Genomic DNA, 14,757 nt, shown 5'->3' with positions numbered 1-14,757 from the left:
TTTTATCCCAAAAAAAGAATTACCGTTCCCGAGGGATAGATAAAACCTCTGGCCGCGAGCGAAGCCGTAGGTAATAGTTAGTTTGTAATAAATGTTATTTTATAATAAGTCGTTGTATTAGGTTGATTGCAAACGGAGCGTTTTTGGTGCGTTTTTAAAATTAATATTTTAAATTTCGCTATGAATATGCAAAAACTTTCGAAGAAAAAGTGCTACAATGGTGGAGGTTTTCTTTGGACATATTTGGTGATTTTAGTATTAGATTCACTTCGTTTGTTCTCGTTATTAAGATTGATATCAAAATAAAAATATTTTATTCAAAATCTTTACATAACTCTTTTTGAACGTCATTACATCTACCACCACTTCACAAGGTGTTTCGTTATGGAGAAGAAGCGGCGATAGAAACTCCCTATAGTTAGGCCATTACAAACGTGCGAACTGAGTCATAAAAGATGACGTCAAAGGATTGTGACAATGCCGCCAACTCGATATTGATAAAGGGAAGCCGCTCGGACGCAGGTAGCTAATGTTTGTAATGGCTCAACTATAATACACATTTTTCAATAAAATATATTTATTTATTGCAAGATTGTTATATACAGAAAAAAAGTAAAGAAAGAAGAATAAAATCATGTGTCAATCTATTACGGTTCCAGAGATATAGCCCTTTGACAGACGGACAGACAGCGAAGTCTTAGTAATAGGGTTCCGTTTTTACCCTTTGGGTACGGAACCCTAATAAAAACGCAGTTTGGATCGTATAAAAAAAAAGAATCTCGCGTATAAAACGCCCGATCGCATTTAAATAGTAATTATAGTTTAAAACCTAAAAACCATGCTAAAATCACACAAGGAAAATCGTTAATCCTGATTCCTGACGATCCTGATGAGGTGAATGGAATAATAGTACATTACAATACGAGGACGAAAAATTTTTTTCTGACAAGTGTGAGTTTGCAGGCCGAGCCGCAGGCGAGGACTGCAATCACACGAGTCAGAAAAACATTTTTCGTCCGCGTGTTGTATAAAATTTTATATTACGGGGTCGGAAATGGGGGTTTTGCGCACGCGAAGCGTGCGTAAAACGTCCATTTACGCACGCCGTGATATAAAATTATTTAAATCGTGTATTGTCATCAGTTCTTGATAATTGTTCAAAATTTAAAATTAATCGGACCGCTCAAAGTGGGTAAAAATCGAGTTCAAAGATTCCGTTACATACATACAGGTCAAGCTAATAAAAGCGTGGTAAAAACGCCGAAAAACGCTCAGTCTGCAATCGGCCTAGCTGATTTAATTTTCTAATAAAATTTTATGTTGTTGCAGTGCATAATAAAGTTTAACATAACTATTGATGTTTTAAGGGTGAACTTTATAAAAATAAATGTATTATTAATTTTAAAAATGTATGTAGTATCAATAATGCAGTTTATCTGATTTTAAATGGCACTTACTCCTAACGAAATCATTATTTTAAAGAAAAATCTGCTTAAAAATATAGTCTATGTCACTCCCACATTAGACGAATCCACCGACACCTCATATGTTAATCCGTCCAGCCGTTTGTGCTGCAGCGTGACAAAGAATGTGACATACATACATACGCTCGAATAACATTACCCTCTGCAGTTTGGGTGCAAATAGTGGTTAATAATTGTATATCAGATGGACTGCATTTGAGAATTTGTATGTTGTCCATTGAAATTTACAAATTTTTTGGAATATTTTGAGGATGCAATTTTATTTTTTTAAAAAGAGGTTAGTATAAAGTTAAATCCAAGTTTGTGGGGTCGCAACTCTTGTATGGTCCACGTAAAACTGCTAGTCCGCTCTGAATATAGAAATGAATCGCGTCGCCATAGCTAATTGTATGACTACACCCGCTCGCAACAACTTCAGAGCGGACTAGCAGCTTGACGTGGACTATACCTCGGCCGCCATCTTGTAAAAGGCTCGCAAGTCGTTTTCACGCTCTATCAGGCAAACTATTCGTGGCACGGAAAATTTGTTAGAACAATTATGGTTTTAAATTTAATTATCTACAACTTTGATTCTATAAGTTTTTGACGTAAAACCAAAAATATCATAATTAAGCCTCAAATTGAATTATGTATGTATGGTGACGGCGGCGGTGGACAACGCTCTAATTGAACATTAATATAAGTTAGAAGTCGTGATATTGTTTTAGTATACATTTTTGTATTTTCATTTGAAAGTTAAAATTGTATAGTGTATTATGAAGTATTGTGATATCGGTTTGTGTTTATTTGTGATTAAAAATAACGTTATAACGAATATATTTGAGTAAGATTAATAAATATCGTTATATTATGTTATACTAGCTGACCCGGCAATCGTTGTGTTGCCATGTAAATAAAAAAATGTTAATGGTGAACGACCGTTGTCACTTAGGGGTATGAAAAATATATAGTAGCCGATTCTCAGACCTACTGAATATGCATATAAAAATTGGCGAAAATCGGTAAAGACGTTTCGAAGGAGTACGGTAACTAACATTGTGACACGAGAATTTTATATATAGGATGAAACAAAAACGTTATTTATGACTCGATTCGTGTTGTCAATTTTCATTTAAATCTGTATTAAATACTCGTTATATTATATTAAGCTTATTGCAAATAACGTTATAACTATGGTGATAACGTTATATAATTATTCGGTTTGTATTTTCATTTATCATAAAAACGGATAACGTTATTATCAATATTTGGTATATTCTAATAAAAATTGAAATTATTAGCTTCCATGATATAATTGATAAGATACATATAAATAAATCTTTGCATGAATTTCAGTATAATATACAATTTTGAGACTGTATATAAATAAACAAGAATAATAATGTATTATTAAAAAATATTTCGTTGTGGCACTAACGCTATAACAGTTCTGGTAACGTTATAATGTTTAATAATATTTTCATTATATACTTATAACAATTATAACGGATTTGAAACGTTATAACGTTTTACTATAATTTCGTTATATAATTATAACATTATAACAATTGTAATGGTTTTACTAACGTTATAATGGTTAATAAAAAAAATATATATACTTACAAAATTATAACAATTGTAACGGTTTTGGTAAAGTTATAACGTTTTATTACCATTTAGTTATTTGATTATGACGTTATAACAATTATAACGGTTTTAGTAACGTTATAACGTATAGCGTTATAAAATTGTTACAGCTTTGCTAACTTTATAAGGTTTAATATGAAATTCGTTATATAATTATAACGAATTTCGTCGAATGCCGTTTGCACATATCAGTGAAGTGACACTTATTGCTCACATACATATAAAGTGTACAATGGATTTGTCAGTGAATACTTCGTTGGTGCAACTATTAATAAATAAATAAATAACGTTATAACAATATAACGGTTTTAGTAACGTTATAACGTTTAATGTAACCGTATTGCTGAAAACAGTATTAACGTTAACAAATGAAATGTTTTATATAATATATAATAATATAATGTATTCGTATAACAGTATAAAATGTAACATTTTTGTATTATTTAATCGGTATTAAGTTATAGACAGATTTAATATACTAGTGTGTTTGACAGAGGATTACGGGCTCGATCCCCGGCCAGACAGATCTAAGTGAATTTAGTTTGAACGGTCATTTTTGCCGCGTACGTGCAAAATGTGGAAGACAAAATGTCTAATACAAAGCCGGCGATGCATTGGCGACTCCTTTGGTGTTGCAAATGTCCATAGGCGACGGTGACTGCTTTCCACAAGGTAGCACGTCTGCCTTATCGTATAAATATAAAAAAGTTATCTTATCTGGGTCTGGTTGTTTGTGTATTCGTCTTTGTGTGTATCCATGGCACCCAGAGGGAATCCTATTGCGGGGGCTATAAGTGTAGAAAGCGTATTTTTTTAAGTTCACTCAAAAGTATTCAAAATACATTATTAACAATTAACAGTTATTCCTGAATATATAAAACTATGTCGAATAGGATAATACACAATATGTTTTTTTAAATTTAATTACGGTGTAGGAAAACATACTTATCCGAGGCATTCCGGCTTAGTCCTCAGGGGTAGCGACACATCTGTGGTCGACCTCAGGTAGGTATATCTAATCCTATCTGGGGTTGATTACAGATGTCCATGGGCGGCAGTAGCCACTTACCATCAGGTGGACTCCGCTCGTTTGCTTCTCTTATATTATAAAAAAATGTATCATGTTAGATAAATACGTGAGACAGAAAAATACAACGCCGTTATTAATAATCGGTCTATCCAATGTTTAGCCTACCTAAGATTGACATTTGACAATTTCCGAGACGTCAAATCTCGATCTTTGAAAATCAGAAATCTATAGATTGATTTTTAATAACGGAGTGACACACATGCAGGTATAATACGTGCGGATCACCCGTGACAAAAATAAGGCCCTTATTTTATTAACATTACATTGAAAAAAATGTTATAAATATAACATGTAAATGTTTGAATGAAAAAGACAATTGCATTTAAATTTTTGGAAAATAACACTGTTAACGCTATATAGCATGCTATAACGTTGTTAGTCGTTATCGTTATAAGCGTTGTAAATTAAAAATAACTTATACGGAAAAATATATTTTGGACAAACGAAAAAAATAATCTTTTAATCCTTGGCGTTTGCTGCAAACCTCTACAAACGTTTCATCATTATCATCATCATCATCATCATCAACCCATTACTGTTCCATTGCTAGGCACGGATCTCCTCTCAGAATGAGAAGGCCATAGTCCACCGCGCTGGACAAGTGCGTATTGGTAGACTTCACACCTTGGAAAACGTTTTTAGGTTTCTCGGGAATGAAGGCTTGATCAAAAGCTGTATACACACAAACCAAGTCAATCGCTCTATCCACACGTTTGAATTTGTAACAGTTTGCCGAGGTTCGGCGAGCGTGTGGATGGCATACGAAATATTCTCGTTGCATAGAGCGTATGACTTAGTTTGTGTTGCAAGCTCTTGCAGCTTATAAAATGGAGGGTCGGTTTTTTACCGAATCAAAGAGTAATTGCCGCAAGTTTGCGACGTGTCCACACGTTCATGTTTGTAGACGTTTGGAGTTTGCGGCAAATGTCAAGCGTGTAGGCAGCTTGCATCAGATGGGCAACTGATAAATGTCTAATTAATTAAAATTGCAATTCCAAAGTTATTATACATATTATAATAATTATATTTTTGTATTTTTTGTTTCTTTTTTTCTTTTTCGGTCTAAATGTCTGTTTAATTGTACTTAATGTTATGTGAATAATAAATAATAATAATAATAGATTATGTTGTAAATAATGTTGATTAAACATGTAATAAATATTTAATAATAGTATAATTAGATAGGTCTCTTTATATAAAATTGTATTACTACACGCAAGTAATATTCTTTGTTTCAAAATGTGTTTTTTTTTTCGAAATCATTTCTGTCCTATCCCCTCTACTCCTACATTCCATTGTCCTATCTATTTTTTTTAAATTAAAAACGTGGTAGAACCCTCTGTGGTTCGACTCCGGCGGCAACACCGCCACATTTCTGTTATAACAGCAGTGTTAAGCGCTGCTGTGTTCCGGTTTGAAGGGTGTGGTAAGGGAGACAGACTTTTCCGAGGCGTTCCAGCTTAGTCCTCAGGTGTAGCGGCGCATCTGTGACCGACCTTAGTTGGGAATATCTAATCCTATCTGGGGTTGATTACAGATGTCCATGGGCGGCAGTAGCCACTTACCATCAGGTGGACTGTACGCTCGTCTGCTACTCCCATATTATAAAAAAAGTGTGGTAAGAGACTACGGGCATACATTGAAGTCTCGTACCACGACCTTATTAAAGTAACATTATTTTTACAATATCACAATAAGCAGTTTTGTATGATGCCGGTCGAAATTATTATTTTTTTTGTAGGATTTTTTAATCAAGACCGTGGTGCGAGAGAGATGCAAAAATTTACTAAATAAAAAAGATTGTCATGATTTCCGAATTTAATAATTATTTTGTTCTCCGTCTTAATAGCAATGATTGAAAAAAATAATAATTAAAATAAACTTATATTGTGGGTAGTATGCACTTAACATCCCGATAAAAGTGTGATAACGTCGGCTCTGGTAGTCGGTTGGTGGTCGTACGTTAACCATCAAGGTGATAAGTTGTTTAGTGGAAACTATGCTAGTTGGCTGATAAAAGTGTTAAAAATGGAATAAAAGTATTTACTGTGCTGTGAATTGGAGTTTTTCTGATATGATTATGATGACACTAGTTACGATGACTCGTTTCCTCTTGGATAAGGAAAAGACAAATAACTCATTCTTTTAAATCAGTTGGCAGGAATAGAACAAAATTGTTTGCAGTCGCATGTCCCATACGCCCACTTACGTAACATCTTTTGCGTAAGACAAGATTTTATTTTTGTGTTTATAACCAAAATATCCCTGAGTCATCTGAGGGTGGCTATTTTTATGTAGATATGGCAATTATGATTCATGACAATCTGAAGAAATGGACGGGAAGTGTAATGGTTCAAAGTGCCGTCACCTAATGCAGTATCGGAGCACAAAATATTACTTTTATTTACCCGGAGCCATACGGGGTACTAGAAACGCTAAAGGTCGAGTGGAATATTCCCAATTGTTTTTTGCCAGATACGTTATTGAATAAACATTATGTAACTAAAATATTTTTGAAATAAAATATAAGTTCCACTGAGATCTGCAAGAGAAGAAGATCAATCAATAGCTAAGCATAGAACGACAAAAAATGCCAACCAAATGCTACAAGTGTTGTAAGTCAACAACACTTTGAGGTTTATTACAGTCGATGCAGAACAAAAGAATCTCCTGATGATACTGATTATTATTTTTTAATCTAAGTTTCAATCTAAAGTTATGTTTTGTTTCTTAAAGTTAACTTTAATAAGTAACTCTAATCTTTATAATACATACTATTTTTTATTTATTTGTTATGTTCTTCATTTTCTTTTTTGGGGTCATTCGGGACCCCATGTAACTAATTGGGCGATTTTCTTTATGCGCCTAATTAAGGGTTAAACACGAGCGTATTAAGTATAATAAGGAGTTAACTACTCGTATAATCGAGAAATAAAACAAATTATTGCATGATTATTAATATATTGAAAAAAAACAAACAGATAATACATTAAAACATATATATAGGAGACAAAAATTAAGTAGAACGTTTCGAAAATACGTTTATGTCTCAATAGATGGCGTTGATAAATGAAATGCAGAAAAAATAATGACAAATTAAGTATAGAACAATAATGGAGAAAACACAGATGATATTTCAAAAGTATACATACTGTTTATATTTATTTAATTTTCTTAAAGTTAATATAGCGTAGCAAACCTAGATTATAGGCAGCTATAATTCGGAAAACATTTTTATTCATAATCCTTTCTGAAGTCGGTAAAGACATTTGTTTTAATTTTGTTTAGTTTCAATTGGCAAGGACTTAATTGGAACTAATTTTGGTGTTGATTGGCTGTAGCAGCTGCAGTAGCAGTTCTTGGTGTTTCCGGGTCCATTTGGCAGAATGAGGAATTTGACAGTTACGTCAGTTTGCAGAGCTTTATTTTTGCCTGGAAGAAAAAAAACTGTTGAGCCTCTGAGCGCAAAATGGCGATTGGCGGGAATTACTGACACATGAAAATTATTCACCTTAACTTTGTATAAAGTGGCTAAATATAAAATAATAATAAATATAAAAATTAAAAACATAAGGTATAAATGTGCTTGTACAAGTTCGTCGTGTCGTTAATTAATATTATTTAAAAATTCCGCATCAGTAGGTATATATTATGACTAGAAGTTTGGCGCGTCTACTAGCAATTATGGTAGCGACGCCTCTGGTGTCGAACCACAAACCCACCAGAAATATTGGTACAATATTGTACAAAGTAAAGTCGACACTCACCAAGGTTGCATCCATTTTGTCCGGGAGGGTATGGCCGAGGTCCAGATCCGCTTCCTTGTGTGCCAGTGGTAGTCGATGTAGTCGTTGAAGAGCCAGATGAACTATCTGATGAGCTTTGAGATGAAGAATTTGATGAGGAAGAATTAGTGGATGTATTAGATGATGTGGAACCAGTTGTTGTGTCTTGTGTATTTCCCTGACCGTTGGTATTTCCTTGATTGTTGGTATTTCCTTGATTGTTGGTATTTCCTTGATTGTTGGTATTACCCTGACCGTTGGTATTACCCTGACCGTTGGTATTTCCCTGACCGTTGGTATTACCCTGACCGTTGGTATTACCCTGACCGTTGGTATTTCCCTGATTGTTGGTATTTCCTTGATTGTTGGTATTTCCTTGATTGTTGGTATTTCCCTGATTGTTGGTATTTCCTTGATTGTTGGTATTTCCTTGATTGTTGGTATTACCCTGATCGTTGGTATTACCCTGACCGTTGGTATTACCCTGACCGTTGGTATTACCCTGACCGTTGGTATTTCCCTGACCGTTGGTATTTCCCTGACCGTTGGTATTTCCTTGATTGTTGGTATTACCCTGACCTTTGGTGTTTCCTTGATCAGATGTATTTCCCTGGTTGTTGGTATTTCCTTGATTGTTGGTATTACCCTGACCGTTGGTATTACCCTGACCGTTGGTATTTCCCTGATTGTTGGTATTTCCTTGATTGTTGGTATTTCCTTGATTGTTGGTATTACCCTGATCGTTGGTATTACCCTGACCGTTGGTATTACCCTGACCGTTGGTATTTCCCTGACCGTTGGTATTTCCCTGACCGTTGGTATTTCCTTGATTGTTGGTATTACCCTGACCGTTGGTATTACCCTGACCGTTGGTGTTTCCATGATCAGTTGTATTTCCTTGGTTGTTGGTATTACCCTGACCGTTGGTATTACCCTGACCGTTGGTGTTTCCTTGACCAGTTGTATTTCCTTGATTGTTTGTATTGGAGGTGTTACCAGTTGTTGTTCCTTGTGTGCCAGTAGTGGTCGATGTACTTGTTGAAGAATCAGATGAACTAGTAGAGGCGTTTTGAGATGAACTATTTGATGAGGAAGAATTAGTGGATGTATTAGATGATGAGGAACCAGTTGTTGTTCCTTGTGTATTTCCTTGATTGTTGGTATTACCCTGACCGTTGGTATTACCCTGACCAGTGGTATTACCCTGACCGTTGGTATTACCCTGACCGTTGGTATTTCCCTGATTGTTGGTATTTCCTTGATTGTTGGTATTGCCCTGACCGGTGGTATTACCCTGACCGTTGGTATTACCCTGATTGTTGGTATTGCCCTGACCGTTGGTATTACCCTGACCGTTGGTATTTCCCTGATCATTGGTATTACCCTGACCGTTGGTATTACCCTGACCGTTGGTATTTCCCTGATTGTTGGTATTTCCTTGATTGTTGGTATTGCCCTGACCGTTGGTATTACCCTGACCGTTGGTATTTCCCTGACCATTGGTATTACCCTGACCGTTGGTATTACCCTGACCGTTGGTATTACCCTGACCGTTGGTATTTCCCTGACCATTGGTATTACCCTGACCGTTGGTGTTTCCCTGATTGTTGGTATTACCCTGACCGTTGGTATTTCCCTTATCATCGGTATTACTCTGACCGTTCGTATTACCCTGGTTGTTTGTATTGGAGGTCTCACCATTTGTTGTTGTTGATCCTGTGGACGACTGTGTAGTCGAATTGCTTGAAGACGTCGATGAGTTGGAAGATTGACTTGATGAAGAGCTGCTGGATGAGTTTGATGATGAGACTACACTTGTTGATCCTTGTGATTCACTGGTTTGGTCTTTAGTGGTACCATTGGCTGTGTTCTGTTCGTGAGTCGAATCTTTCTTTGTTGACGATGAATTCGAGTTATTTGTGGCATTTTCTGTTGAAGAATTGGTGGATTTGTTTGATGATGAGGCATTATTTTTCGATTCTTGTGATTCACTGGTTTGGTCTTTAGTGGTACCATTGGCTGTGTTCTGTTCGTGAGTCGAATCTTTCTTTGTTGACGATGAATTCGAGTTATTTGTGGCATTTTCTGTTGAAGAATTGGTGGATTTGTTTGATGATGAGGCATTATTTTTCGATTCTTGTGATTCACTGGTTTGGTCTTTAGTGGTACCATTGGCTGTGTTCTGTTCGTGAGTCGAATCTTTCTTTGTTGACGATGTATTCGAGTTATTTGTGGCATTTTCTGTTGAAGAATTGGTGGATTTGTTTGATGATGAGGCATTATTTTTCGATTCTTGTGATTCACTGGTTTGGTCTTTAGTGGTACCATTGGCTGTGTTCTGTTCGTGAGTCGAATCTTTCTTTGTTGACGATGAATTCGAGTTATTTGTGGCATTTTCTGTTGAAGAATTGGTGGATTTGTTTGATGATGAGGCATTATTTTTCGATTCTTGTGATTCACTGGTTTGGTCTTTAGTGGTACCATTGGCTGTGTTCTGTTCGTGAGTCGAATCTTTCTTTGTTGACGATGAATTCGAGTTATTTGTGGCATTTTCTGTTGAAGAATTGGTGGATTTGTTTGATGATGAGGCATTATTTTTCGATTCTTGTGATTCACTGGTTTGGTCTTTAGTGGTACCATTGGCTGTGTTCTGTTCGTGAGTCGAATCTTTCTTTGTTGACGATGAATTCGAGTTATTTGTGGCATTTTCTGTTGAAGAATTGGTGGATTTGTTTGATGATGAGGCATTATTTTTCGATTCTTGTGATTCACTGGTTTGGTCTTTAATGGTACCATTGGCTGTGTCCTGTTCGTGAGTCGAATCTTTCTTTGTTGACGATGAATTCGAGTTATTTGTGGCATTTTCTGTTGAAGAATTGGTGGATTTGTTTGATGATGAGGCATTATTTTTCGATTCTTGAGATTCACTGGTTTGGTCTTTAGTGGTACCATTGGCTGTGTTCTGTTCGTAAGTCGAATCTTTCTTTATTGACGCTGAAGCCGAGTTATTTGTGGTATTTTCTGTTGAAGAATTCGTAGATGAATTCGACGTAGATGTGTTACTAGTCGAAGAACCAGTTGATCCTTGTGATCCAGTGTTTTGGTTTGTATTGGAGGTGTTACCACTTGAGCCTCCATTTTGGTTGTTTGTATTTCCCTGACCGTTGGTATTACCCTGACCGTTGGTATTACCCTGACCGTTGGTATTACCCTGACCATTGGTGTTACCCTGACCGTTGGTATTTCCCTGACCGTTGGTATTACCCTGACCGTTGGTATTACCCTGACCGTTGGTATTACCCTGACCATTGGTGTTACCCTGACCGTTGGTATTTCCCTGACCGTTGGTATTTCCCTGACCGTTGGTATTACCCTGACCGTTGGTATTTCCCTGACCGTTCGTATTTCCCTGACCGTTGGTATTTCCCTGACCGTTGGTATTACCCTGACCGTTGGTATTACCCTGACCGTTGGTATTACCCTGACCGTTGGTATTTCCCTGATTGTTGGTATTTCCTTGATTGTTGGTATTACCCTGACCGTTGGTATTACCCTGACCGTTGGTATTTCCCTGACCGTTGGTATTTCCTTGTCCGTTGGTATTTCCCTGACCGTTGGTGTTTCCTTGATCAGTTGTATTTCCCTGGTTGTTGGTATTACCCTGACCGTTGGTATTACCCTGACCGTTGGTATTACCCTGACCGTTGGTATTACCCTGACCGTTGGTATTTCCCTGACCGTTGGTGTTTCCTTGATCAGTTGTATTTCCCTGGTTGTTGGTATTTCCTTGATTGTTTGTATTGGAGGTGTTACCAGTTGTTGTTCCTTGTGTGCCAGTAGTGGTCGATGTACTTGTTGAAGAATCAGATGAATTAGTAGAGGAGTTTTGAGATGAACTATTTGATGAGGAAGAATTAGTGGATGTATTAGATGATGAGGAACCAGTTGTTGTTCCTTGTGTATTTCCTTGATTGTTGGTATTACCCTGACCGTTGGTATTACCCTGACCGTTGGTATTTCCCTGGTTGTTGGTATTTCCTTGATTGTTGGTATTGCCCTGACCGTTGGTATTACCCTGACCATTGGTATTACTCTGACCGTTGGTATTTCCCTGATTGTTGGTATTTCCTTGAACGTTGGTATTGCCCTGACCGTTGGTATTTCCCTGATTGTTGGTATTTCCTTGATTGTTGGTATTGCCCTGACCGTTGGTATTACCCTGACCGTTGGTATTTCCCTGATCATTGGTATTACCCTGACCGTTGGTATTACCCTGACCGTTGGTATTTCCCTGATTGTTGGTATTTCCTTGATTGTTGGTATTACCCTGACCGTTGGTATTACCCTGACCGTTGGTATTTCCCTGACCGTTGGTATTTCCTTGTCCGTTGGTATTTCCCTGACCGTTGGTGTTTCCTTGATCAGTTGTATTTCCCTGGTTGTTGGTATTTCCTTGATTGTTGGTATTACCCTGACCTTTGGTGTTTCCTTGATCAGTTGTATTTCCCTGGTTGTTGGTATTTCCTTGATTGTTGGTATTACCCTGACCGTTGGTATTACCCTGACCGTTGGTATTACCCTGACCGTTGGTATTACCCTGACCGTTGGTATTACCCTGGTTGTTGGTATTACCCTGACCGTTGGTATTACCCTGACCGTTGGTGTTTCCTTGATCGTTGGTATTTCCCTGACCGTTGGTATTACCCTGACCGTTGGTGTTTCCTTGATCGTTGGTATTTCCCTGACCGTTGGTATTACCCTGACCGTTGGTATTACCCTGACTGTTGGTATTTCCCTGGTTGTTGGTATTTCCCTGATTGTTGGTATTACCCTGATCGTTGGTATTACCCTGACCGTTGGTATTACCCTGACCGTTGGTATTTCCCTGGTTGTTGGTATTTCCCTGATTGTTGGTATTACCCTGACCGTTGGTATTACCCTGACCGTTGGTATTACCCTGACCGTTGGTATTACCCTGACCGTTGGTATTTCCCTGGTTGTTGGTATTTCCCTGATTGTTGGTATTACCCTGACCGTTGGTATTACCCTGACCGTTGGTATTACCCTGACCGTTGGTATTACCCTGACCGTTGGTATTACCCTGGTTGTTGGTATTAGATGTATTATATTGATTAGACGATGATGATTGACTTGCACTGGATTTTTGTTCAGCGTACTCTGAGCTTGAGGACTGTTGGAAATTTGAGTTTTGTTGTGTAGAGCTAAAAGATGAATTGGACATATTCTCTGAGCTATTTGAGTTAGATGACGAGTTGCTTTGTGATTGTTGCATTGTACTGGAGTGTTGTTCTTGTGATTGTTGCGTTGTACTGGATTGTTGTACTTGTGATTGTTGCGTTGTACTGGATTGTTGTACTTGTGATTGTTGCATTGTACTGGATTGTTGTTCAGTGGATTCTGCGCTCGAGGACTGTTGGTAACTGTTTTGGTTCGAGAAGGAGCTTGATGAACTGGTTGCTGCGTTTTCAGATGAATTCGATGTGTTTGATACTGTTGTGGAGCTTCCATTTTGAGTGTTCGTATTTCCCTGGTTGCTTGTATTTCCCTGGTTATTGGTATTTCCTTGGTTGCTTGTATTTCCCTGGTTGTTTGTATTTCCCTGGTTGTTTTCATTTCCTTGATTGTTGGTATTTCCTTGGTTGCTTGTATTTCCCTGGTTATTTGTATTTCCCTGATTATTGATATTTCCTTGGTTGCTTGTATTTCCCTGGTTGTTTGTATTTCCCTGGTTGTTTACATTTCCTTGATTGTTGGTATTTCCTTGGTTGCTTGTATTTCCCTGGTTATTTGTATTTCCTTGATTATTGGTATTTCCTTGGTTGCTTGTATTTCCCTGGTTGTTTTCATTTCCTTGGTTGTTGGTATTTCCTTGGGTATTTGTATTTCCCTGGTTATTTGTATTTCCCTGGTTATTGTCATTTCCTTGATTGTTGGTATTTCCCTGATTGTTTGTATTTCCCTGGTTGTTTTCATTTCCCTGGTTATTTGTATTTCCTTGGTTATTTGTATTTTCCTGGTTGTGTGTTGTCTTTTTGTAGTAATATTTGTCCTGTTTTATATTCCTTATTCCCTGCGATATTCCTGGAACAAATAAAATATCAGTAACATAGTAAAGTAGAAAGTGGTACAGCCTAACGACTCAAGTGTAATATTATTATTTTTTTGTAGAGGATCAGACTCTAGTCGGACTAGGGGGTGGGGTGGTGGTAGCGGAAGGGGCGGTCCGACCCGGGCCTCGAGTTCTGGGGGCCTCCAAATTTAGTTGCTTTCGAACTAAAAAGCAGTAGTTGAAAATACGAACCAAGAACGAAAAAATAACCTAGCAATCTGTGAAATGTGCGAAATGTATGATCTGTGAAAAGAAAGGTCGCTGGAATCAAACCATCGTTGAAATACATATTTATTGGCGAATAAGATTTGTGAAATCAAATCTACGTTTTAGAAGACTGAGGCCTCCGGCGATTTTAGTCCGCCAATAAGTATTCGTAATAAGTAGACTATACTTGTGTATACTGTATGCTACAGTCGATGATAAGACTATTGCTGTCCAAGGACATCTGTTGTGCGGGTGTTTGTGTTGTCTTTGTGTGTTGTGAAAGGTACAAGTGTGGCTATATGTGTGTAAAGTGTTATTATTTTTCAAGATAATACGTTAATAATGTTCTTACCTCCAGATCTCCTTTGGATGAATCGCAAACTTGCAAGGAAGCCTGCGAAGAAAAACAGTCATTTAATTTTATTTATACGTAGT

The 14,757-nt window shown here is 37.2% G+C and overlaps 1 protein-coding gene across 1 annotated transcript; it reads right to left on the bottom strand.

Moving 5' to 3' along the window:
• Window positions 1-7,224: 7,224 nt before the first annotated feature.
• On the bottom strand, window positions 7,225-14,726 carry LOC140755368 (uncharacterized; the record flags this gene model as incomplete). Its single annotated transcript, XM_073090563.1, has 6 exons — window positions 7,225-7,632; window positions 7,968-8,198; window positions 8,235-8,376; window positions 8,431-8,564; window positions 8,637-14,087; window positions 14,675-14,726. Coding segments are annotated over 6 exons (6,168 nt in total), but the record flags the coding sequence as incomplete, so codon positions are not given.
• Between the last annotated feature and the right edge of the window lie 31 nt (window positions 14,727-14,757).

The sequence above is a fragment of the Epargyreus clarus genome, unplaced genomic scaffold, assembly GCF_041222505.1.
Source record: "Epargyreus clarus isolate Ecla_fem2 unplaced genomic scaffold, WU_Ecla_fem_2.2 ptg000033l, whole genome shotgun sequence".
In the NCBI taxonomy this organism is placed as follows: Eukaryota; Metazoa; Arthropoda; class Insecta; order Lepidoptera; family Hesperiidae; genus Epargyreus; species Epargyreus clarus.
Note: the sequence above shows the minus strand (reverse complement) of the source record. Positions and strands in the feature narration are given on the sequence as shown.